The 27,935-nt window shown below is 36.1% G+C and overlaps 1 protein-coding gene across 1 annotated transcript in view; it reads right to left on the reverse strand.

Annotated features, from left to right (window-relative positions):
• Positions 1-5,643: 5,643 nt before the first annotated feature.
• LOC100249401 (uncharacterized) overlaps positions 5,644-27,935 on the reverse strand; it is a 28,057-nt gene continuing 5,765 nt past the window's right edge. Inside the window, exons 9-18 of the mRNA XM_002285638.4 lie at positions 15,231-15,284; positions 15,071-15,126; positions 14,945-14,983; positions 12,581-12,722; positions 11,798-11,982; positions 11,313-11,380; positions 11,005-11,077; positions 10,427-10,488; positions 7,623-8,916; positions 5,644-6,250 (exon numbers count right to left, since the gene is read on the reverse strand). Of these exons, the coding sequence (XP_002285674.1) occupies positions 5,992-6,250; positions 7,623-8,916; positions 10,427-10,488; positions 11,005-11,077; positions 11,313-11,380; positions 11,798-11,982; positions 12,581-12,722; positions 14,945-14,983; positions 15,071-15,126; positions 15,231-15,284 (2,232 nt within the window). The 3' untranslated portion in view covers positions 5,644-5,991. The remainder of the gene's footprint in view (positions 6,251-7,622; positions 8,917-10,426; positions 10,489-11,004; positions 11,078-11,312; positions 11,381-11,797; positions 11,983-12,580; positions 12,723-14,944; positions 14,984-15,070; positions 15,127-15,230; positions 15,285-27,935) is intronic.

A 27,935-nucleotide genomic window follows, 5' to 3' on the forward strand; every position in this document is an offset into this window, starting at 1 on the left:
ATTTTAGTTATGTATATTTGACTTATGATGGTTTTTTTTTTTTTTTTTGTGACTTGTTATGGTTTTTTGTCCAATTATTGAACTATTTGGATAGTTGTAGACACTCAATTTTGTCCCTCGACACTGGCATTTATCCTTCGGGTGTCACATCCACCCATCGTTCGCATATGGCACCACTAGGGCCCCTTTTGGGCTTAGTCGGTGTCCGAGCCTTGTGTGGGTTTGTCTGTGGTCCATTGTGGTGCATATGTGGTTCATTTTGGAGGGTCATCATGGCCATTTTCCTAGTCGTTCACATCACGCTATAGGAAGGAAGTGGGGTCATCCCGATGTTTTAGCTTAGTTGGGGTTTATAGGGGCATGTTGAGGTTCGGAGCACTCAGGCTTGTTTTGATTGTATCTCCCTCATCCAAACTCGGAATCAAGAACCGTTTCTTTTTATGGATTCCTTATTCTTCCAGAAACATTCTGTAAAATTTTCAAAATTTTTTGCAACCAGTCGGCTGGTTGGCAGCCGGTTCATCGAGTCAGCCGGTGTAGAACACTGATTTTTGGTAATTGTTTTTATCATATCTCCCTCTTCCAAACTTGGAATCACGCACCGTTTTTTTTAATGAATTCCTTACTCTACTAGGAACATTCTGTCAAATTTTCAGAATTTTTTTCCATCAGTTCGACCAGTTGGCATCCGGTTCGGCCGGTTCAGCCGGTTCATTGAGTCAGCTGAGGTAAAACACTAATTCTAGTAATTTTGAGGCCCAAATCCTACATGGCTCAGGCCCATAAGCTCCAGATCGGTTTTGGGAAATGTTGTGGGTCCATTTTGGGCCTTGGTTTGGGTTCCTTGCAGCCCACCACGAATCCATATGGATTCTTGGTGGTGAAGCAAGCTGAAAACTGAAGGAGTGAGCTGGCCTTGTAAGTTTAAGAGAAGTAATGAGGGGTGTGGTTCCCATGCTGATGAAGGGGATTTCAGTGCTGAAGGGGAAGGAATCCAGGAGGCTCAAATGCTAAGAGGGGTATGAGTATAAAAGGTGAGAGGATAGGAGAGCAAAGGACAGGAGGGGACATTTTGGAGAGGGGAAATTTTGCTGATGAGAAAAACAAAAGGTCAGTAGCATCTTCTGAGTTGAGAGTGTGGGGGAAAGCTTCAGCATTGTGGTTTTTTGAAGAGGAGAGTGACAGCATCTCAGTTTTGGAAGTCATCATCTGCATACACGGATCATATTTGGTGGAGATTCTGAGGTAAGCATGCTGAATTTTCTTTACTTACAGTTTATCTTCCTCGTCTTCATATGCTTTTTCTCCTTCCTCATCATCTTTTCTTCCCTTTGATATGAAGATTGTATTGCTTGGGTGTGGATAATAAAGGCCACACATGATTGTTGTTGTTTGCTTTCTTAATCACTTAGGAACTTTCTGACCGAATTTGGGATTTTTTATCAACCGACTGAACCGGTTTGGAACCGGTTCAACCGGTTCAGCACCATAGCTAGCAGCCTCTGTCAGCCATGAGGAACACTTGCCTTTCTTTGTCTGGTTCTCACTCATCCGGGCTCTGAATTGAGAACCGTTTCTTTTGTTTGCTTCCTTAATCACTTAGGAACTTTCTGACCGAATTTGGGATTTTTTATCAACCGGCTGAACTGGTTGGGAACCGGTTCAACCGGTTCAGCACCATAGCTGGCAGCCTCTGTCAGTCATGAGGAACACCTGCCTTTCTTGGTCTGGTTCTCACTCATCCGGGCTCAGTATTGAGTGTCGTTTCTTTTGTTTGAATCCTCACTCATTTAGGAGTTTTCTAGAAAAATTTGGGAATTCTTCTCAATAGGTTGTACCAGTTGAGAACTAGTTCAACCTGTTCTGTTGGAGGACTTTAGGTAGCCCTCGATTTTGGCATTTTTCGAGCCCTTATCCATGGGGGCTCAAACCCATTTGCTATAGGGCACTTGTGAGCCATCTTGAAGGTTTAAGTCAGTGTTTGATTTCAGTTAGTATGGGCAATTTTTAAGTTATGGGTGGTGTGGTCTAGATGAGTCTAGTTCGATTTGTATGACATTTGGGGAGTCCCTTACCTCATTTCAACCAGCTATCTTCCTTTTTGGCACAAGCTTTGATGCTTGATTTTGAATACATGTTGCGTGACTGACTCACCCTCTGCTGCAGCGCTTGGCTAGGGACCACAGGTACGCATCGTTGGCTTTGGTTGTTGAATTCATATGCATGCATAGTGCTTAATCTTGAATGTTTGTTATGTGTTTATCTGTGTTTGGCTAACCTTTTATGCAGCGCTTGGCTAGGGACCACAAGTACGCACCCATTGTTTTGTTTGGTTGAATTCATATGCATGCCAAATACCAATTAGGATTGTGTGATTCATGACATCTATCTAGCCTAGGGTTTCATTTGACCTTTGACCCATATGCTTCCACATACCCAATTCATTAGTAGAGACCGAGTTTCGGGCCTAGAGGGGTGCTACCTCGCATGAGGTACCTTCCCAACGGGTAACCTGATCCCCGGACCCAGAATCTAGTTTTCGTAGACCGCTTTTTCCATACTGGGGTCATTAGGGGTTTTTGTTCTTACTTAATTTTCCCCATTTTAAAAAAACAAAAATAAAAAGTAAGTGGCGACTCCAAACAACACCGTTCCTCACCGGGGGCGGGTTTTTCAAAATTGGAAAACACCAACTTTTTCATTTCTTTCTTTTCTTTTAAAAGCGAGTCGCGTCGATCCGGTGGATCGGGTGAGGGTCCACAATAGTATTTCCTGCTTAAATTAACTTGTTCTGGAGGGTTTTTGTTTTTATATTTTAATTTTAGTGTTTTTATATTTATTTATTTTATTTTTACATATTTATTAATTATAAAAATAAAGGTCTCAAAAGGCTTACGCTTTAACACTTCAAGGCTCACGTCTCGCCTTATGCTTTCACATTTAAAAACTTTGGTTAGAGCTAAGGGGGTTGTTGATGGTGTTCCTCTTTGTTTTTGTATTGTCTTGAGGTGTTTCTTTGTATATATCATGTGTACTTTAGAACGCTTTTTATGGCCTTACTTTTTATAAAATGTTTTTTATTTCCTATAAAAAAAATTAATTTAATTTTCCTTTTGTGTTGGTTTAATGTCGTATAAGTTATCTGAATGGGCGTTTTTAGAGTTGTGATTGTGGAGCATTATGTTGGGAGAACCATGATTGTACTAGGCAGAGTTAGTTTTGAGCCAATATTGGAAACTGAATATGAAGAAATTAAAACGGAGGTAGAAATCTCCCCATAAATTCTACTGTCACATAGCTTCATCTTCATCCTCAATCTGATTTAGGGCCTGTTTAACACAGCTTAAGCTTCTAGGGAAGGTCTTCTCCAAAAAGATTTGCCTGCAAAATAGGCTTCTTGTTAATGCATAAAAGGATTTTAAATTCTGAAACTGCTTTTTGGATTCTCTTTTTTTAGGCCTCAATACTCTTCTCAAACACTTAGTAAAGCATTTTTAATGAATAGAAGGAACTGTTATACAATCAAGAAGCTGTGCCAAATGGGGCACTGAAGACCTGATCTATCTATATTTAACCAACATCACCATCCAACTGGAAGCAATTTTTTGTATGTGCAAATCTCAGGGTCAGCTACAAAATGTTGAGAATGAGACATTAGCTTAATAGAGTTCTTTTCATAAAAATTCACTGTCAAGTGCTACTGCAGAAATTATAGCAAATAAGTAGGATACCATTTTGGATATTAAACTTTAGTAGCTAAAATAAATGATCAAAAAGTTCACTTTCACCCTTGGAAGTTGTTAATCACAAAGACATGGTTCTATGGAGTTTGTACAATTCTGCCCACATATCTATAAGAGCGGTGGCAGGAATTTTTTGGTCTTCAGGAAATGAGCCCAAGTCCATAAAACACCCCTTCAGTATACCCTTGTCATCCAAGGCATCTAAGCTACTTTAGAGACAAAGAAGTAGATCACTGTCTGAACTAAAAATGGATTGGTCGTCTGACCATAGTGTACTTACCCATGCCTCTGCAGACTAGCAACATAGTGATTTACCAATGACTTTGAGGGCCAGAGGAAATCCCTTGCAGCCTTTCACAGACTGCAATTCAATGCCACCAAAAGGATTTTTGTTGTATATTTTGAAGGAAAGCAAAAACCAAAGAAAGTAATGCAGAATTGCACACAACCAATTGAAGGCCTAGTTTAACTCAAATGATTGTGATGTCAAAATTGCAAGGTCAATATAGGCAAATTTCCTATAGTCCTAATGATATTAAAACTAAATGATTGTCATGAATTGAGAAAGCAAAATGCTTTCAAATGAAATTTTCTTTTTCTGGCATAGTTTGTAATTTTTGTTTGAAAGCATATCAAGCTCTTACTAGTGATGTGGGTACAACTCAAACTTCCTTATTTGTCCAATTGATCGACATAAGCTTTGATTGTCGGTTAAATTTGAATTCACTTTTTTTTTTATGTCTGCTCATCATGGAGATTATTTTTATTTCTAGTTTTATTTTGATGGCTATACTTGAAGTTTTAATACCAAAACTTATAGATGATGATTGAATGTTAAGAATTGATCCATTATGTTTTCAGCCTTCTAAAGACTTCATTTTTATTCAAGAATTCTTTTATCCATTTATCTTTTCAGCCTGGTGTCAATACATTTTATTTTTGTGTTTTGATCCTTAGGTTATGTTTGGTTGCCGGAAGATATCAAGGAAAGAAAAAAAAATACAATGAAAAATGATTTTCTCATATTTGGTTTCATTATACATTTTTTTAAAGAAAATTAAATATAATTAAATTAGTTAGAAATTTTTATATTTTAAAATTATTTAATTTTTATATAATGAAAGAAATTAAGTAAAATGAATTTGAAAAAACATGTAAAAATAATTTATTAATTTTGAATCTAATTTTTATTTTTCTTCATTTTTTCTTTCCTTCTACTTTTCCTCTCTATTTTCTTTCCCTCACATTTTCCCTCAAATTTTTTAGAACCAAACATAGCCTTATAATTTAATATCATAGAATATGTCAAGTAATGTGACAAATTTTCTAAGGTAGGACTAAAACCAAAAAGAGTCTATAGTATAATCATATCATTTTGACTTCACATATAGATAATGAGTGATAAATTTCATTTGCTTTTCAATTTTATTTCGTAAATATGAATGAATCAAATCACTTAATTTTTCAAAACTCATTTAAATTATAAATTAAATTTACAAATATTTTATATTAATTATGAAATATCGATGTAGTAGGTTATTTTTTCATATTGATTTTATTTTCCTTACATTTTTCCCATCACTTTTCTATAGATAACCAAACAAAGAAAAATGAATTTCTTATCTTTTTCCTTTTAACTTTTCCATGAATAACCAAAGAAAGGAACATTTTTATATTTCTTACTTTTTTTCTTTCCTTAGCATTTTCCAGGAACTAAATATAGCTGAAGATTTCAAGTTTTCCTTTTAATTGCAGGAGCATAGTATAGACTTACAAAAACAATGGGGAAACTCAGCTTTGAAACACCAAAACACATTGACAAAGGAAAGCATTGCATCACCCACACAAAACATGATGCTGCGTTTCCAAGCGGGAAGGAAATTATGCTGACAATGTCTCAGGCATGAACCAACAGATGGGTAATCTAAAATATTCGATTCAGGGCTTAAAATCAGACCTTCCTTGTGAATCCCGCATTAAGATCATTGTAGTAGTAATCCAAAATAACTAAAAAAGCAGCCGGGGGAGCGACCATGAAGGGTCATCGATGATAATAATAATAAAAATGAACTAAAATGAAGAACTAGTCTGAGTTACAGGCCAGCCCTTTCTTATTGTCCGTTTATAAAATGACACTTCCTCCAAATCTCCGCCAGCTTTTTAGTTGCGCTGGAAGAGGGTTCAAGGAAGCGAGCGAGGATTTTATTACCACTTTACAAATTTTATGGAACTTGAATGACACAGATCATCAGCATGAACAATGAAATACGGAATTTCCGAAACATTTTGCCTTGGTTGCTATCTTCCGAACGCCCGTCTCATGGGGCAGTCTTGCATTGTGAGGAGAAACATGGATTCGTTCCATGAAGTTGATAGTCGGGGCGTCCAGAATGGCCCTAGGCATGGATAATGCCCATTGCATGCCCCAAATTGCAAGTGGCCTCATATATATTAATGATCTGAAGTGGCCGTCAATTGTCCATCCTTCTGGAGTCTGAAACCAGTATCTACAAGTGCAGTAAAGTAAAATCTGTCAATTTTTTTTTGTTTTTTAATAAAAATATCCAAATCAAGAAGGCAGCATTACTGAATAACATCATGTAACCCACCCCCCCGCCCTCCTCCCAAAAAAAAAAAAAATCTTTCCTTTAAATTCTGTATGGCAATATTCAGAGCTGAAAAATGACACAAGTGAGGATTTCTCAAGTTAGATTGATAGAGAAAGGACAGAAGCCTGGGGCGTTAACAGGTCATAAGCATGTGGGAAGAATCTCTATACAACCTCTTCTAATTTTGTATGATCTCCCAACTTTGGTGCAAGAAAAAAGTTTACTACAATAAAAATATAGAGCATTTTGGTTCTCATCACTGTTCAATCAGACATAAGTTTATTTTCTGATACATAAAATCATTCCATTAAAGAGCTTAAAGATGGCAGCACAAATCTATGTAGGCATGAAGTTACCAGCACTAACCACACAAGCGCACAAACCAGAGTGTACAAAACAATTAAGAATCTGTACTACACAGTGCATGTCATCAATGAAATCCAAAGTCCTGACAAGCATACATGCAGACCCAGAAATACAAAGCAATAGCCATCGCCCCTCGAGCATCCCTTTCAATACTCTTTCATGAGACTGGAGATTGAGTAGGTGGTAATTGTCATTTTTGTTTCCTGTACTTGCTAATACAAAGATGGAAGGATCTTTCACCCATCTCCCTCCCTCCCTCCTAGAAATTGACTTGTTAGTTATTTCTCATTCTTGTTTCTTATTCTTATTGGAATAATGGCAGGTTCTTTCACCCATCTCCCTGTTTCCCTCCTCTCCCATATACATATAAAAAAAAAAATTCATCCATGTAAAAGTAATCCAATTATACACAATTAAAGAATACATTTTATTAAAAATAAAATAAAATAATAAATAAATAAATAAAAACAGAAAGATAGCAAATTTTAGATACAAGTTCAAAATCCATTGGAATGCATCATTAACTCCTTCAAAATAGGCCTATAATTTGCACAAAGAAAAACTTTTTGTGGAACATACTCATTATATGTTAAACTATTTCCAAGCATCAAACGTCCAATTTCAGAGAAACAAAAAAGATGCTTCTGGATCCTCTCCCCTCATTAGATGGCAGATACGAGTCATAAGGGCTACTATCATTTCCTTATGAGTTCATAAACATACTCGAGGCACTGAGCAATACAATAAGAATGGAGGATCATAAAAAAATTTCAGCATATGTTTCACCAATTTTGCATCCAGGACAGTCCAATATATCAAAATATAAACGAATAATACAAGAAAAACTAGACAATACAGCAGTGCTATTAAAAGATCAACAAAATTTTTTAAGTACAGAACTTACCCATATCCCTCCTCTGACCAGCCAGCAGTGAAAATACCTTCTGCAGTAGTGAAAGCTTGTTCCTCCATACCAGAAAGGATCATGGTAGCTGCTACACCATAGGTGACTCCAGTCCATATTTCACGTGATTGCATACAAGATTCATCCACCTTTCCATTAGGATGCATTCCATTTACAGCACCCATCTTGCCTCCCTTAACTTTCATAACATTGAAATCATATATTTTATGGAGAGAACTTTTGATTTTGTAATCATCAAAAAGGGAAGGCAAGCCTGACGATGCTGTATACCATTGCCCTGCCAGCTGATCAGCTTGGATAGATTTACTGTTGCTACTTGAGCCACTGTCATAGTTAAAATAAGAACCATTCCATAATTTTTCTTCAAAAACTAATTTGGCCTTAAAAAACTTGCTTTTGCACTTTTCAGCAAAGGGCTTGTCACCTAATTGAAGGGCCATAGCAGCTGCAGCTTGAAGTGCAGCAAGCCACAAGCAGCCACAGTAAGCACTTATACCATGCACCGTCCAAGTATCATATGTTTGATCTGGAAACCCATCATTCTCAATGAGGCCATCACTGTCCCTATCAAATTGCTCCATATATTCCATGGCAGCACGCACAGCAGGCCACACATCAGCACCAAATGAAAAATCCCTTGTTGCAGCAAAATCTCTATACACCTGAAGCACGAACTTTGGGTTCAGATCTTTCCATTGACTTGTATCATGTATATTATATGCATTCATTTCATGCCATGGATCATGTGTTCCCAAATCATGAGGAACAGCACCTCTAACTTTGCGAATTCCCCAATTTCCCTCAGCAAGAAACTTCACTCTTCTTCCATCCTCTGATAAGACAGCTTTTGCAAACTCCCGCTGGATACTGAGTTCTATTTTGGGAAACAACTCAAGAAGCGCAAAAGATGCATAGAAATGGACATCATATGTGCACCACATAATATATTCCACTCCTTCCAAGTATAGAAACCGACCCACATCATCCGTCTCATCTTGTGGATCCTTCAATGTATCCTTATGTATAGAATGGTGGCTATTACTCTCCTGAGGAATCACTGGCTTCTCTTCACATGTATTTCTTGTGTGAATTTCTTCTTCATCATATTCTAACCCTTTCCTAGAAATTGCATCATAACCATCAGTTACAGAATTTTCAACAGCAGCACCTCGTCTGGAGTTCCCTTTGGCTACAGTTACATTAACATTTGTGTTCTCCACTGCTGCTGATTGATGCAAACTATTTTTTGAGCTTGTGGCAGGCAAGGAGGAGTCTGTATGAAAAATGAACAGTCATAATGCCATTACTAGTTTTACCGATGCCATGCAACCACAAGAATAAGATAAAAAGTAAACTTGCAAAATAATCTATGTATGACAGTCAAATTTTTTTATTTTTACTTTTTATATTTTATTTTTTATTTCTTATACATGTCTGAATGCATTTCTAGGACCCATACATTTGGTTTCAAAATATAAAATGCCAACTGGAAAGGAGTGGCTCAAGGATTATTTACATTGCCTAAGAACAACTTAGGATTCATCAAATTTGTGTTACTAGAAACATAGTTGTTGAAAACTTACGATACACAATAAAAACACAACGATATGAACAATGATACAATATAACATTACAATGCATTTTTTTATGGAAATCAATACACATCGTAATCTTTAATGCATTTTATGATACACATGATATATGATACAATACGTGATACAACAATACATACACCTTCAACTATTTTTTGTAATTTTTAAGAAAAATAGAATTCAAATATTAATTGTTTCAAACATATAAAAAAAAAGTAATAAATTGATCATAAAAGAGAGAGAAATGTAAAATAATATTATATGAAAAGTTATATTCATGTTATCAAAGGTCATAATGTAAGTTAAGTAAATTTATTCTTACAATGAAAATTAGAGCATTTACATTTAAATAGATTGAATGTTGACATTGAAAATAATGGTGATTGGTGAATAAAAACTTATATTAAAAATATTTATTTATTTATTTATTATTTTTTTTTTTATTATTATTATTATTTGGAATGGTGGCAATCATGAAAAGTTTGAACTTTGGAGATGAATCATAGAACAAGACATAAAGTGCATATGCCCAGTTAGAATTTGGAATTAGAAATCAAATATAAGAATTTAAGAAGTTTATTTTTGTTGATTTTGTGATGAGCCTATTCATTAAACTCTTTTTAAAATAAATAAATAAATAAATAAAATTGAACACTTTAAAACTCTAGTATTTAATGACTTCATATGGCAGGATATAGTTTAACTCTTTAACTCTTTTTAAAAAAAATAACTAAATAAAAATTTTACATTTTAAAACTCTAGTATTTGATGACTTCATATGGCATGATATAGTTCAACTCTTTAAATCCTACCATCTTTCATAAAATTGGCTATATATTACTCTATATTTTATGTTTCCAATATATAAGCAAATGTATGCATATTTTTTGTATTTCTTTTTCACTGTTTTTTATTACTCTGTACATCATGTTTCCAATATATAAGCACAGGTATGCATATTTTTTGTATTTGTTTTTCACTGTTTAAAAAAACTTACAATACATGATACAATAAAATACACAATATAGAAATATAAAAAAATACATGATATGTTTTACAAGTTAACAACCATGACAAGAAATGCAAGATGAGAGGTGGGGTGATTGCTCATATAAGATGCAATGCTAGAAGTACATTGTTTCTTTGCTACTCATCAAGATGTAAAGCAATGAAGTTAGTATAGATGAATACCAATCCAAACTGTCCCACCAGCAACCAAAAAGTAGAGTTCATTAAATAACGTGAACTTGTACCTGCACACATAACATCAACATCACACATCTACCACAATGATAAGGAAAAGGTCTAGAATATTATGTTCTGTGAATATTTCAGCTTCATCACAAGCAGAGGGCTTATATGACTGGTGTGGAAGGTTTTTCCAGATTACCAGGTCTTGTTGCCATGGAATGGGCACAAAACAAACTCTACTCAATCATACTGATGCACTTTAGGACTGATTTTTGTGAGGACAACTAAGGGGTCACTACAAATTGCTAAAAGCTGAGAACAACTAAATAGAAGCCATATAATGAGGACATATACACATGGTATTAATGCCCAAAAAGAATAAGAGGTACTTGGAACAGTAAACCTCCAAATAAACATGAGCTGATACTACCTTCAAATGATAAAAATGGGGTGCTTTGTATGCATTGATGGGTAGACTTTGCACTTCTATTAAAATGTAAAAAATAGGGTGACTAGTGTGCACCAATGATTAGATTAATATCTGTTTAAAAAATTAATAAAATGGCTGTGAGAGTTACCACTCAGGTAGCCTATCATCCCTGAGTATGGGACTTTGCCATTTCTCTATCTCTTCTTCCCACTGCTTATAGTCTGATAAAAAAAAAAATAAACAAAATAAAAAGTCAGGTTTCAACATGAAGTTGATACTGAATTAGGATCATTGCAAGGAACAACCTTTGAAGAAATTGAAACAGATGCAAATATCATTATCTAGGAAATGAATTTCAACAGGATAGCATCCAAATCAGCTATCATAAAGCATACAATGATCGATAATTCAAGAACTTATTTCCATAGACAACAAACCTAGATCAGAGCTACATACTTGTTAGTGCATCATGCACTATGTTCAAAGCTGCTCTTTCAGAAGTGCCATAGTATTTTGTGTACCTCCTGTAGAAAAAGATATAAGCTAAAAGGACATTCAGAAAAATTTTAAAAAAAGGTCCAAGAGAAACAGACACACCTTTTGGACTTAATAAATACTATCACATGTGTCATGTTTGTTTATATGGCATTCAAAGAAATTTTTAGAAGGGGAAAACCAAAATTTCTGAACTTGAATTATCATTATACTACAAAAGCATTTATAGTACATTTGCATATTTTTTCATGAACTCAAAAAGGGTAAAACTGAGTCTCTGCACCTTCCACTTCAGAAGGATACTGGAATGTAATTGCAGATATCAACATAACAGCCAAAATGGTACAATCCAACTCTTGGGTAAGTAAGCACATACTACAAACAGGTATAATCTATCTGCAAACTCTGAACATGCATAGATATGAAAAGAGTTCACAAACAACTACCTATGGTATGAGCTTCCCTTTAAAAATTTTACTTTTGGGGATGACCATGCAAGAGCAAAAGCAACTGTGCACTTCCCATGAGGCTCTACCCATGCAGAAGCTGAAACTGCAGCACAAAGTGTCTCCCCAGGTGATGAAGGCATACTTCGTCCAGAATAGCAGTTTTCCCGATCAAATTGCCCATCCTTGTCACAAACACATGAACAATGGTATCAATCTCACAGTGCCCGATATAACAGTAATAAAATAAAAAACAAACCTAATCAAATCTTATTATATTGAATAATAGGATGGACTTAAAGTCTCAAAACAATTTACTAAGTCTCCATTTAAATACACTTTGTGTTTTTTGTTTTTAAAATTAGAAACTTCTATATAAAAATTAAACATCTTGTACAGACAGTATAGATTTACCTTGTCTTTAAAAATCACTTTCAGCAATTTAAAATTTGAAGTAGAACAAATTTTTTGATAACTCAATTTGTTTTAACAGTTTTAAAAATCATTTCTTTTTCAATGCAAGGCTCAAAGAGTTTTTGTATCTTCTATAATTGCTACCATTTTTCTAATTTTAAAAACAGAAAAAAGAGTGTATCCAAACAAGCACCAAGTTTACAAGTAATTGTTTGAGGTCACTAAATTGGCAACTGATAACCCAATAGGGCAGTCCAGAAAGAATAGAGCACATATCAGAATGTCCAACATAGAAGTAAGATCAGGTTCAAGTAGGATGTGCAGAACAGGAACTCAAAAATCATATAAAAAGCACAGCAGAATTATTACCTGCACCATTTTACCCCACATATCCTTAGCTGTAATGTGACTTCCTTCAGAGAGTCCAAATGATGGCAACACAGTGACACTAACATTCTGAGTTTCACATGCAGCTATAGCAAAAGTAACAGGAGGGTTCTCTTTAGCAGTCCTACAACATTTTCTTAATCCTCAGAATGACTTGAAATTCCATAGTAACAGAGTTAATTAATTCAAACAGAAAACTTTTTTTTTTTTTTTTTGATCAGTAAGAAAATATGTGTATTGCAAAAGAAGCGCTAAAGAAGCGACTCAAATAGATACAGAGAAGAACAACTCACCCCCTTACAAAAGAACCCAATACACTAGGAAAGCACAAAAAAAACCCCCTCCCTTATCGTATACACACCCATTCAATAAAATCTATTAAGGTCGAAGGCCCATCTTTTATCCACAAATTGGTTTCCGACCAAAGTAAATACACAAAAGAAATTTTCAGCTTTTGGATGGACAGCACACCGTCCTCAAAATCCATTGAATTCCTAGTCTTCCATATAACCCAAAACAAGCATAACGGCCCCAAAAGCCACGCCACCTTCCTCTTCTTGCCCACAAAAGAGCCTCTCCAACCTATAAGAGTTTCCTTCACCGAACGCTGAAAAACCCAAGAAACTCCAAAGAAAGAGAGGAGCAAAGTCCATACCTCCCTTGTTCTTTCACAATGAGGGAGAAGGTGGTCAATTGACTCCCCACATTTTTGACAAAGAAAACACCTATTAGCCAAAACCCAACCCCTCTTTTGCAACCGATCCAAAGTCAAAACTCTACCCCACGAAGCCTCCCACGCAAAGAAGCTAATCTTGGGCTGAGCACAAGACCTCCAAATAATCTTTGAAGGGAACAAAGCTGAAGAAGCCGGCTGCATAGCCTTATACAAGGACTTTACTGAAAAAACCCTGTCCTTTGATTTCGCCCAACTCACTCTGTCCTCCTCATCCACCCTCACCACCTTCCCTTCCAAATAACAAAGTAACCTTCCCACTTCTTCCAACTCCCAATCATTAAACGGCCTATTGAAAGTAGGAGTCCAACTTCCCCTCCTATCCCCCTCGGCTGTCCAAACTTTATTTACCCAAGCCTCTAATTCAAACAGAAAACAGAACACCCATAATAAAAATGGCAGAAAAACAGGAAACTAAATTAATTTTTTTTTATCCAGTAAAGTTCCATCACAAAAAATAAATAAATAAATAAATAAATAAAAGGAAAAATGTCAAACAGAAATATCAAACTAAAAGCTCCCATTTAAAGTGTAAAACCCTGATTGAAAAGCAGGGCTTAAAATATTGTGGATCTCTATCTCTATTCATTTGGAAAGTCTAAATAGAAACAGAAGATATGAATAGATTTAACCATCTGACTACAATCTTCTTAGGTCATATCTAAAAGATCTACATACTTACAACAAAACACATAGATACACACAGATCTTCATGTGAAAGTTTTGGATGATCTAAAATCTGATTGTACCGTCAAATCTCCTCCTTTTATGAATTATCAACTACACAAGAATAATGCAAAATACATTACAGACAATTCAGGCTTACCTAGCAATGGCAATGGTATTGATATGCATATGGCATTGATCTTGTCAAACCATTGCCAGGGATTCATGTATTTAATTTTATGCCATATACTACAGTTCTGTCTGACATGATCATAGAGGAAAATCTCAACTCCATCCTACTTAGTTGTGACTGCAAGCATCTTCGCTTTTAGAATGCTTGAAAATAGAAGACCAACAGCCAATAAACAATCAGTTGACTGATAAGATCAATGATAACCACTCAGAGATTAAATGAAAATTTGACCATTTAATTGTACCATATTTCTTTGGATAATAGAAAATTTTAACCTCCAAAATTGACTACACTAGAACTACTTATAACAGTTTTCCGCAAGGCCACAACTCTCTCCTAGTTAAAAACAAGATTCCACTAGTTCTATACACTGGTAGAGCAAAGACAAGCCTAAATTTGTGTTTCCTAGTTCATTTCAGGTATGAGCTTGAATATTTAGCATTCAAGACCAATTTTCCTTGGCCAGCAAAATTTATGAAATATCGTAGTGGTAAGATAGAGCCATAACTAATTTTGAATGTTTTTTGACTTATCATGGGTAGTTACCATTGTGATGAATTTTGAAATCATGTGGATCAATCTTTAATTCCAACTGTTTGTAGTATGAAAATTTTGAAATCAAAATGGCCTTGTGCAAAGGTTAGTGGGAGAATCACAACTTTCCTTAATTATCACCTTTTAAAAATTGAGATAATCCAAAGAGAAATATGCAAACCAACCGTCATATATAGTTAATTAAGGTTTGATAACTTGCTTGTGATGCAGAAGCACGCCTGACACTCCATCTTCACCTCTACCAAAAGAAAAGAGAAACAAGTTAAAATCAATTTCTGAACACACTTACATTTAGAATAATAACACAAGCAACATGCATTCTTACATGAATGGTTCATTCACATGATCTCCTGATAGGTGTGAGATTCCTCCAATTGAATTCTGTGCAGAATGAACAATGATGACTGAATATCCAAAGGCCAATGGCATATCTCACCATTTGTATGAACAATGAAAATAAAATTTGGTTATAAAAATATGCTTACCGCCCAGGTAAAGAGAAGGCTGACTTTTGCTCTTTCCTTCCCAGTGTTCACCAACTACAACAGAAAGCAAGGTCTTCTAAGAATACAAATAAGATATAGATCCCTTCAAATCTGCTTGCAGGAAGACAATCAATGGCTCAACTAATTATCTCTGCCAAGAGTTTCATACAGGTCAACAATATTTAACCATCTATTAGGAAAAATTTTCTGAATTCCAGGGGAGGAAATCATTCTTAAGGTCATCATGTTCTAGAAACTTACTAGGGCATGATAAGTTAATAGGATAAGAGCTTGATTGCCCAATGAATATGATGAAATATTTCACACTAATAGCTCTTGCTCAACCAATCAAGTTTTTACAATTACTAAGGGAGGTTGTCAAAGATTTAGAAATTAGTAAAGAATCAGAGATTTAGGAATTAGGAAAGAAATTCGAATTCCTATTTTGAAGGGATAAGATCTGATTGTACAATTCTTCTTGTAAAGCAGAGGTTTTCTTGGGTCCTTTGATCAAGATTGTATTTCATGTGGAGGAAATCTCGTCCTTCTTATGTTTTCTTATCATTAATTAATACATCTTTTATTTATGATTTAAAAAAAAAAATGTAGCTTATAGGATTGAGAAATTACAAAGAGATTTCCTTTGGCCAGAGTTTGGTAAAAAGAAAAGAGACCATCTAGTTGGGTAAGATCTCGTGTGTAAAATGAAGAAGGATGGAGAATTGGGTTTAGGGAGAATCTCCTTAAAGAATAAAGCCCTTCTTGGAATGGTTATAGAGGTTTCCAAGAGAAAGCAATGCTTTTGGCATACGGTCATCCTTAGTATTTATGGGTTGCACTCCGATGGTTAGGATGTCAATTTAGTTGTTAGGTGGTCGCACCGTTACCCTTGCAAATCCATTTTAAGTGTCTCAAATTTTACCTAATGCTTGGCAGGAGATAGCACAAAAACTCGCCTATGGGAGGGTACTTGGCTAGGCAAGAGTCCTCTCCAGTTCCAATTTCCAAATCTATTCTGAGTCATAAGGACAATGAATATGCTTATTTTCTCTATTGTAGATTAGACCTCTACTAGTCCATATTGGAATCACAACTTTCGTCGAAACCTCTCTAATTCAAAGATTGAGGAATTAAGTAAGACTCCTCTCTTCCCTGGGTCATGTGTACTTATCACCATCCTTTATAGATGAAAGAGTTTGGTTATTGACATCTTTAGGGATTTTCACTATCGACTCATTTTGCAAAGCTCTTTCAGTTACTCCTCCTTCTCCTATCTTCATCCTTTTTGTTGTTGCTAACTTAATCTGAAACTCAAAGGCTCCACTTAAGGTTAAGGCTTTTGCTTGGCTTATGGCTAATAGTAAGATTAATACCAATGACATGCTTCAATAGAGGAGGCCTTACAAAGCTCTCATGTTAGATCATTGTGTTATGTGTTCGAACAATGGTGAATCAAACAATCATCTCTTTATTCATTGTCCCATTGCTTGGGTCATTAATAGGTAAAGAGGTTCATGGAAGTTTGAGAATTGGATACACAAAATTTTAGATGTTGTTAGTGAGCTGAATTACTCCCTCTCTTGGGTTCCCCATTCAGCCAACCAAGTTAACCAAAAAAAGAGTTAAACATCCAACCTATTTTCTCTGAGACTTTCTTACCCCTTGAGTGTGCTATATTTCTCTTCTTTGTATTTCTTGCCCCTTGTGGGCTTGACACTTGGTTACTTTATAAACCTTTTGTTCATCTATGAAGGATTGTTCATCCTTCTTAAACTTATCCCTTTACGATAAATGAAGATGGTTTTTCTATTTTTTTTTAAAAAGAACTTCAATTAGGTATTTCAATTCCAGATAAACCTCAATTTGGTTCTAGGTGAAGACAGGAAACTTGGTCATTTGCTTTTGGCTTGAAACTTACTTGAACCCAATTATATCCCAATAGAAATCCATAAATACAATGTAAAATTGAAGTTTTTGCCTCTAAAAGCAAAACATACATTTTTCTACTACCTTCAAGTATAGGATCGGGATTAAAAAAAATCAATAGTTCAATTTAAAGAGCTCCATGTGCAAATATGATAGGAGGCTCAGCTAAATGACTAAATGGTCCCATACTATTGAATGACCTAAATTTATCAAAAAGCATTAGAAAAACATTTATTAATAGTAGAAAAATATTTTGATGATATTAGGCACTGGTAATATGAGCTTTTCCATTAGTTGTTTACACTTATGTAGCTTTCCAATGCATTCTTTGCAGATACACACATTTAGGATGGGATTCAAGCTAGAACTTATGAGCAACACATTTGTTCAAATATAAAAATATGGAGACTTGATGCACAAAATATCATTTTCTAAACAACAAGAAACTAGGAGGGAATTGTTTAGAGTGAGAAATATGGTATTTCAATGATTATGAGGGTGATATACACATACACTACTTATAAGCTATACAAGGCACTAAAAAAAGGAACAAAATAATTATACAACTAACTTTCCTAATTTACAGAGTTGACTAGGCCTATATTTAAACATTAAATTCAACTGGATAATCCCTAGAGATCAACAATAAATCTCAGCCGAATATTCTCCTTTCCAACACTCCCCCAAAAGCTAGTTTGAAGATATCTTTTGTGGCCAGCTTGCCCGTCAATTTCTCAAATTGTTTCTTGCACAATCCCTTTGTAAGAACATCTGCAATCTGTTCATCAATTGGTATATAAGTCATACAAATCTGTCCGTTCTTTATTTTCTCCTTGATGAAGTGCTTGTCTACCTCAACATGTTTGGTTCTGTTATGAAGAATGGGATCATGTGCTATTGAGATTGTTGCTTTGTTATCACAGTATGCCTTTATCAGAGAGAGAATTGGGACCTTCAGTCCATCTAAAATTCTCTTAACCCACACCTCACAAATTCCATGGGCAACTAGTCTAAATTCAGCTTTAGCACTGCTTCTAGCCACCACATTTTGCTTTTTACTACGCCAAGTAACAAGGTTTCCTCCAATAAAAGTACAGTAGCCAAAGGTTGACCTTCTATCAATCATACTCCCAGTCCAATCTACATTTGTATATACTTCAATTTGTAGGTGACCGTGCTTTTCAAACAGCAAGCCCTTCCCTAGTGATCCCTTTTAAGTACCTTAGGATCCTATACACCACCTCGAAGTGTTCTGGACTTGGTGAGTGCATAAATTGGCTTACCATGTGTGGAAGAATGTAACTAGAAAAGATTATAGCTGTATATTATTGTTATTAAGGAGAGGATTAGGACAATTCCATAATCAAAGGGATTCGATAGAATTAGGCTAGGGAAGTTTCTATTTTTTGTGCTAGGAGTACTTATATAAATATATGGGTATGTACAGACTAAAATCAAGGAAGAAAATTATTCTCTTACCTTCCAATTCTTCTTCATATTTGACACCATGCTCACTAAAAAAGGCTATATCTAGGCGGGTATGTGACAAATAAATCAATCTACCAACCAACCTCTGAAATTGTTCCCTATTCTTCACATCTTTGGGTTTAGCATATTGGAGCTTCAAAATAGGTTCAATTGGTGTCTTTGCTGCCTTGCAACCAAGTAGACCTGTCTTTTCAAGAAGATCCAACACACATTTTCATTGAGAAACAAAGATGCCCTTTTTAGATCTAGCAAACTCCATTCCAAGAAAATGCTTTTAAGGCTCCCCGGTCCTTGATCTCAAAGTCATCAGCAAGAACTCTCGAGTCTTTTGAGCATAACATGATCATCACCTATTAATATTACATCATCAATATAAACAATCAAAATAGCCATCTTTCCTTCTTTTGAGTGCTTATAAAACATAGTGTGATTTGCTTGACTTTATGGATATCCATGGCCTTTTATAGCTTTCACAAATTGCTCAAACCATGCTCTAGGAGATTATCTGAAGCCATACAAGGATTTTCTTAATCTACACACTTTCCCTTCACCAAGACGTTCTTCAAAGCCCGGCGGTATGCTCATAAAGACTTCCTTTTCCAAATCCCCGTTTAAGAATGCGATTTTTTACATATAGCTGATGTAAGGGCCAATCAAGACTAACAACTAAGGATAGCAAGACACAAATTGAATTAATCTTTGCGACTAGAGCAAAAGTCTCCTGGTAATCAATACCATGTGTCTATGTAAATCCTTTTGCCACTAAACACACTTTGTACCTTTCTACACTTCCATCAGCCCTACACTTAACTATAAACACCCATTTGCAACCCACCATTTTCTTCTCCCTCAATAAGTTAACTATCTCCCAAGTCCCAATTTTTTTCAAAGCATTCATCTCTTCCAAAACTGGTAATTTCCAATCTGGATTATCTAAAGCTTCCCAAATGATTCTCAGGATAAACAAGTGGGAGATTTTTCAGGTAAAAGCTTTATGGGACTTAGCCTATGGTAAGATACATATTTAGCAATGGAATGTTTTGTACAGGTTTGAACTCCCTTTCTAAGTGCTATAGGTACATCAAGATCGAAAACAGTAAGGGTAGAATTTGACAAAGAAGAATTACAGTTACATGGAGTAGCAGATGAACCATTGCTTGAAGACGATGGTAGGTCTTGTGCTAGAGTTGTAGACAAGTCTGCAGTTTTTTTATGAGTACCCCTTCTAGTGTAAACATGGAGCTTTGAGGTAAGATTAATGTGATCCTGTCTTAGTAATTCTCCACCTATTTGGGAGTCATCAAAGTTTGGCAATGGTAGGCTAGTATTTCCCTCTTTTTTATTATTGTGACTACCAATTTCTTGACTTGTAGAGGTGGAAGGATCAAGAACAAGTATGGGAAAGAAGGTATTAGGCAAAGGAATGGTTGTTCCCCAAAACTGAGCTTCATTATTCTTTATCTCCCCTTGAAGACAGTTTTGTTCAAACTAAGGCTAACTTTCCACAAACAAGACATCCATACTCACGAAAAAAAAAATTGTTTGAGGATTATAACACTTATATCCCCTTTTATTTGGTGCATAACTGATAAATACACATTTTTTGCCCTTGGATCAAGTTTGGATCGAAGCCTACTTAGTATGTGAAAAAGCACAATGCACCCAAAAAATTTCTAGGCCAAGTCAAAGAAAAGTCAACATTTGAGGAAGAAATTTTTTAAGCACTCTAAATGTGTTCTATATTTTGAAACATGAGTAGACATTCTATTTATCAAATAAGATGTTGTCAAAATTGCATCTCCCGATAAATATTTTGGTACATGCATTGAGAACATAATGGCACATGCAACTTCAAGTAAATGTCTATTTTTTCTCTCGGCAATACCATTTTGTTGAGCAATATCACTACAAGTAGATTAATGTTGAATCCCTTTTTCCTATAAAATAATTCCCAAAACTTGATTGAAATACTCAATTCCATTATCAAAATAAAGTATTCTTATTTTTGCTTGAAATTGGTTTTCCACCATAGTATAAAAATTTTTGAACAAATTTTCAACTTCGGATTTATCATTCATAAAATATACCCAATATAGTTGAGTGTGATCATTTATGAAAGTTGTAAAATTATAGGAAGATTTAATTTGATGATTTGTCAGCAATGTTAAGGGCTAAGATTGAGGATATCTACAGCTAACAAATCATCTTTTCTTATCCCATGATTTTATGGGATTTGGTAATCTGTTACCAAATCCATTTCTGTTTTAGGTAGTTTTGATTTTTTTTTATAAGTTGTAAATATCCCTAAAATAGATGAGTATTATCATCTATATGTAAAGGGGAATGTAATCATTATAATGGATGGTGGAATGTTGAGTTTTTCCTTCCACATCGATATGGTATCAAAGCATTCTCTGAACCCTAATTCCCTCATATGACCAAATACGGCAAACATAATTCAACTGCTACTGTTTCCCAAATCACCTCCAATCAGGAAGCCATGGCTTCCAGCAATAGTAGTGCAGATAGTAACCTCATGCCCATTACAGGACACAAACTGAATGGGAACAACTATCTCCAATGGTCCCATTCCGTAATGATGTTCATATGCGGAAAGGGCAAAGACGATTATCTCAATGGAGTTGCTGCCAAACCAAACAAGACAGATGAAAAGTTCAAAGTCTGGAATGCTGAAAATAATATGGTCATGTCATGGCTCATTAATTCCATGACAAATGACATTGGAGAAAATTTTCTTCTCTATGGAACAGCAAAGGAGATTTGGGAGGCTGCCAAGGAAACGTATTCCAACAATGAGAATACATTGGAATTGTTCGAGGTGGAGAGTGTTCTCCATGACTTCCGCCAAGGAGAGTTAACGGTGACTCAGTATTTCAACACACTCAATCGCTACTGGCAGCAGCTGTCCAAGGAGCACAATTGGAGTTGTCCGGGTGATGGAATCAGGTATAAACAGATTATTGAACGGAAAAGAATATACAAATTTCTGATTGGATTAAATAAGAATCTCGATGAAGTACGAGGAAGAATCTTAGGATCCAAACCACTACTAAATATCCGGGAAGCATTTTCAGAAGTTCGGAGAGAGGAAAGTCGAAAGAGGATCATGATGGGCTCTCAAGATTCTGTGACAAATCCTGAGAGCTCAGCCCTTGCAGTTAGAGGAAATCCATTTAACAACAATGATCACAACCCGAAGAAAGGGCGACCATGGTGTGATCATTGCCGACGTCCTGGTCACACCAAGGACACCTGCTGGAAGATTCACGGCAAACCTGCAGATTGGAAGCCTTCCCAGTTTGCCAATGACAAGGAGGGACGGGGCAACCTCGTCTCCATGGATGAAAAACCATCACCCGAACCCACTCCCTTCAGCAAGGAACAGATAGAAGTCCTATAGAAATTGTTCAGCCAATCCTGGCCTGCAGCTGTCCCCACTGTGGTTGGTACTGGTTCCTTGGCACAAAAAGGTAATTTTTTGAATGCTCTAAATGTTAAAAAGGAGAAGTTAAGTCCATGGATTATAGACTCGGGAGCATCTGATCATATGACTGGAGATGAGAAGCTTTTTTCTACTTACAATCCATGCTATAAAAATTTAACTGTGAGAATAGCCGATGGTTCACTCTCAAAGGTGGCTGGTACAGGTTCTGTTAGAGTTTCAAAGAACATCACCCTTGATTCAGTTCTCCTTGTGCCAAAATTAAATTGCAATTTACTGTCCATTAGTAAACTCACTCGGGATCTCAACTGTGTTACTAAGTTTGGCTCAAATCTGTGTGAATTTCAGGTCTTGGACTCGGGGAAGACGATTGGCAGTGCTAAGATGTGTTCGGGGCTCTATCTTCTAGAGTTTAATGATCCTCCTCAAGGATCAACTCATCATTCTGATTGTTCAGTGTCCAGTAGTCCTATTTCTTTGTCTGTGAGTCAGTCTAATAATGATAGTGCAGTTATGTTGTGGCACTATAGGTTAGGTCATCCAAATTTCTTGTATCTTGAGAAGTTGTTTCCTTCATTATTCCATAATAAAAATCCAAATGAGTTTCAATGTGAGATCTGTCAATTTTCTAAACAGATTCGTAATTCTTATCCTAACCGATCCTACAAAGCATCTCAACCTTTTTCCATAATTCATAAATGTATGGGGTCCTTCTAGGATAAAAAATGTTACTGGTTCTCGCTGGTTCATTTCATTTATTGATGATCACACTAGACTCACATGGGTATTCCTCATGAAAGAAAAATCAGAGGCAAACCAGATTTTCAAAACCTTCAACACCATGATCCAAACACAATTCCAAGCAAAAATCCAAATTCTGAAAACTGACAATGCCAAAGAGTATTTCAACTCCATTCTTAATGATTATCTCTTGAGTCATGGTATAGTTCACCAAAGTTCCTGTGTCAACACTCCTCAACAAAATGGTATTGCCGAAAGAAAAAACCGACATCTTCTTGATGTTGCTCGTTCCCTAATGTTCTCTACCCATGTACCAAAATTTTTCTGGGGTGAAGCCATCCTCACTGCTGCCTATCTCATAAATAGGATGTCATCTCGTATTCTCGATTTCCAGACTCCTTGTCAAATTCTTCTTCAGTCCTTTCCCGATACTCGTCTAATCTCAACAATCCCATTCAAAGTTTTCGGGTGCTCAGCTTTTGTCCATGTCCATCAACAACACAGGGACAAACTTGATCCTAGAGCTCTTAAATGTATTTTCCTTGGGTACTCTCCAACTCAAAAAGGATATAAGTGCTACTCACTGGTCACTAAACAGTTCTATCACTCCATGGATGTCACCTTTTTTGAGCAACAATCTTATTTCTCCAAATCTGATATTCAGGGGGAGACTAACTTTATCCAGGAATACCAGCTTTGGGATATTGAAGAATCATCTCATTTCTCTCCTAATTCTGACCAACCCTACCCATCACTAGATCATGAATCCATTCCTTCTCAAAATCTCTTCCTTGAGTCTCCTTACTTCCTAGAATCTCCTTCTCAAGATCAAACCAACAATCCGCCTACTAATCCACCTCCTCAAAATCTGGACACTATTCAATCAACAAAGAATGATGAGTTGATTACCTACTCAAGAAGGAGACAAAACCAAAAGGAGATGGAACAACAAGCATCTCTTGAGCCAACCCAAGAGTCTGACCCAAGTTCTAGATCAAGTAAAGATCCATCAGGTAACTATAATCCCGAAACTAATGATGATAGTGACTTTCCTATTGCTGTGAGAAAAGGTGTAAGATCATGCACAAAACACCCTATATACACATTTGTGTCATATGAAGGACTATCACCGAAATTCAAAACATTTGTTGCCAACCTCGACAACATCCAGGTTCCTAATAATATACAAGAAGCTCTCGGCTCACCTGAGTGGAAATCAGTTGTGTATGAAGAAATTCATGCACTTGAAAAAAATGGAACCTGGGAAATCTCAGAATTACCAGCTGAAAAACGCCTAGTGGGCTGCAAATGGATCTTCACAGTCAAATATAATGAAGATGGGAGTGTTAATCGATTCAAGGCACGGCTGGTTGTAAAGGGATTCACCCAATCATACGGAATCGACTATGAGGAGACATTTGCCCCTGTAGCCAAGTTAACACAGTTTGGGTTCTACTATCTTTGGCTGCAAACCTTGACTGGCCTCTCCACCAACTAGATGTCAAGAATGCATTCCTAAATGGGGACCTAGCTGAAGAAGTTTACATGGAAATTCCTCCAGGATTTGAGACACAAACTACATGCAACAAAGTTTGTAAACTTCGGAGATCTCTATATGGGCTCAAGCAATCTCCAAGAGCCTGGTTTGAAAGATTCACAAAGGTAGTTAAGAAACATGGCTACTCTCAATGTCAGACGGACCATACTCTATTTGTTAAACACTCTCCTGCAGGAAAGCTTGCTGTCCTCATTGTATATGTGGATGACATAATTCTAACGGGAGATTATGAAGAGGAAATTCGCACCATCAAAAGTTTTCTAGCTGCAGAATTTGAGATCAAGGACCTTGGGAATCTCAAATACTTCCTAGGTATGGAGATTGCAAGGTCAAGAAAGGGAATCTTTGTCTCACAAAGAAAATACGTCCTGGATCTCTTAAAAGAGACTGGAATGCTTGGGTGTAAGCCAGCAGATACTCCTATGGATCCAACAACCAAACTAGGAGCTAAGGAAAATTGTGCACCCGTGGATAAAGGGAGATACCAAAGATTAGTAGGTAAACTAATATACCTATCTCACACACGACCTGATATTGGTTTTTCTGTCAGCATGGTAAGTCAATTCATGAATAATCCAAATGAAGAACACATGGAGGCTGTGTATAGAATCTTGAGATACCTGAAACTAACACCAGGTACAGGATTATTTTTTGAGAAGAACCAAAGAAGAGATATTGAAGTGTTCAGCGATGCAGATTGGGCAGGATCAGTACAAGACCGAAGATCAACTTCAGGGTACTGCACATATGTGTGGGGTAATCTGGTCACATGGAGAAGTAAGAAGCAATCAGTGGTGTCAAGGAGCAGTGCAGAAGCTGAATTCCGGGCAATGGCACACGGCATTTGTGAGGGAATATGGTTAAGAAGGGTGCTAAAGGAATTAAAGATTTCAGATGAAGAACCTATGAAAATGTTCTGTGATAATCAGTCAGCAATCAGCATTGCAAAAAATCCAGTACATTATGATAGAACAAAACATGTGGAAATTGATCGACATTTCATAAAGGAGAAGATAGAGGAAGAAATAATCAAGATGTTGTACGTGCCTACAAGCCTTCAAACAGCTGACATTCTTACCAAGGCTCTACCGAGAAAGGTGTTTGATGATCTGAGTTCCAAGCTGGGGTTAATAAATATTTACCGCCCAGCTTGAGAGGGAGTGTAAAATTATAGGAAGATTTAATTTGATGATTTGTCAGCAATGTTAAGGGCTAAGATTGAGGATATCTACAGCTAACAAATCATCTTTTCTTATCCCATGATTTTATGGGATTTGGTAATCTGTTACCAAATCCATTTCTGTTTTAGGTAGTTTTAATTTTTTTTGATAAGTTGTAAATATCCCTAAAATAGATGAGTATTATCATCTATATGTAAAGGGGAATGTAATCATTATAATGGATGGTGGAATGTTGAGTTTTTCCTTCCACATCGATAAAAGTTACCAACCCTTTATTTCCAAAAGGTGTGGTAATTTTCAAAGGACCCTAAACATCACCATGAATCAAGTAAAATGGTTTTGAGGCACAATATGGTTTTGAATTGTAAGTAGTTCAATGGCTCTTTGATAAATGACAACTTCCACATTGAAAGGATAAGCAATCTACATTTTTAAATAAAACAGGAAATAGATATTTCAAATAAGAAAAACTAGGATTCCTAGTCTAAGATGTCAAATCATTATTTGTTCATGAACAGAGAGAGAACTAATACTAGTACTAAAGCTTTGAGCTTGTTTAATACGAAGGAAGTTGTCATCAAAATAGTAGAGATTGTCCACCATTCTAGCACTACCAATCATCATCCTCGTGCTCAAGTCCTAAAATTCATAGTGAGAATCAAAAAAAGGTAACACGACAATTAGAATCTTTAGAGAGTTGACTCACAGATAAGAGATTACATGCAAGTTTAGGGACATGAAGGATAGATTTTAGGGTGATTTTTTCAAAAATTTTGATAGAACCTTTTCCTGCAATAAATGAAAATTTTCCATTTGCAATTCTAACTTTTTTTATCACCAGTACAAGGTGAATAAGAATTAAATACATGAGAGAGATTTTCCCTGTGATTAGAAGCACCTGAATCAAAAATCCAAGGTGTAGGACTAGAATGACAAGAGAAAGCACTAGAGTTGCTACTTGTTTGAGCCAAAGAAACATTAGGAATACCAGACTGTGGATTGGGTTTCAGCAGCTTCAGAAGATGATGCATTTGCTCTTTACTGAAGGGACCAGCATCATCCTCATTTGCACAAGCAGATCAATCTCAGGCTTGCTGCTCTTCCAATTGGTAGGTTTGCCAAGAATCTTCCAACATGTTTCACGTATATGGTGGGGTTTGTTGCAAAAATCACACCATATCCGAGGCTTGTCCTCAGCTCTGTGCTGGTTATTAAAAGTTTTGCTTGCATTTGCATCAACAAGGACTAGGGCAGAATTTTCAATTGATGCCCTAGCCCCCTTTTTCATGAGCATAACACTATGACAGTTTTCCTCCCTCCAAACATCAGCAAATACCTCTCTAAGTGAAGGAAGAGAAGCACAACCAATGATCCTGCCCCTTCATCAAATTCTACATTTAGGCCAACGAGAAATTTGTAGCTTCAATTGTTTTCCACTGTCTTCTTATGGCGATTGCAATCATCTAAAGATTCCCATTCATAGTCATTGAAAATATCTAGATCCTACCATAGCCTTTTCAAAATATTGAAGTATTTGGTGGTGATGTCTCCCCCATGTCAAATTTCTCCAAGCTGTAGTTGCAGTTCATACACTTGGGATTGATTGTTGAGGTCAAAATATATCTGGTGAATATTATCCCAAAGTTCCTTGGCAGTTGGATAGCACATATAGTTAGAGGCAATGTCCTCATCCATGGAATTAACAAGCCAGTGGCATAAGTCATATCCTTCAAATCACGCACCTTTGTACCACCAACCATGTAACCAATCTTTTCTCTCCCTCGAATACACATACACACTGATTGATGCCAGTGGAGAAAATTGTCTCCATTGAGGCGTATAGTGGTTATTTGAACAAAATGTGAATTAGAATTAGGACCACGGTTTTCAGTAGGCTTAGAAGGAGGAGGGGTGAATTTAGATGAGACTTCAAATGTCGTGAGAGGCTAGGATTTCAATTTGAGAGGAGAAAAAAAATGTGGAGTTTATTGAGGAATAAATCCTAGTAATTTTTTTCTGAATGTAGAAAAGAGTCAAATAAAGCTCCTACTCTCATACCATCTAAACAACAAGAAACTAGGAGAATTGTTTGAGTGAAAAAAAATGGTATTTCATTGATTCTAAGAATGATATACACATACACTACTTATAGGCTTACAAGGCACTAAAAAGGGAACAAAATAATTATCCATCTAACTTTCCTAATTTATAGAGTTGAATAGGCCTACATTTAAACATAAAATACAACTAGGTAATCCCTAGAGATCAACTATAAATCTCAGCCGAATATTGTCCTTTCCAACAAATCTACATTACAGAAAATCACAGTATTTGGCATAGCACTTGAA

This window comes from Vitis vinifera, chromosome 5 (genome assembly GCF_030704535.1).
Source record: "Vitis vinifera cultivar Pinot Noir 40024 chromosome 5, ASM3070453v1".
Classification (NCBI taxonomy): domain Eukaryota; kingdom Viridiplantae; phylum Streptophyta; class Magnoliopsida; order Vitales; family Vitaceae; genus Vitis; species Vitis vinifera.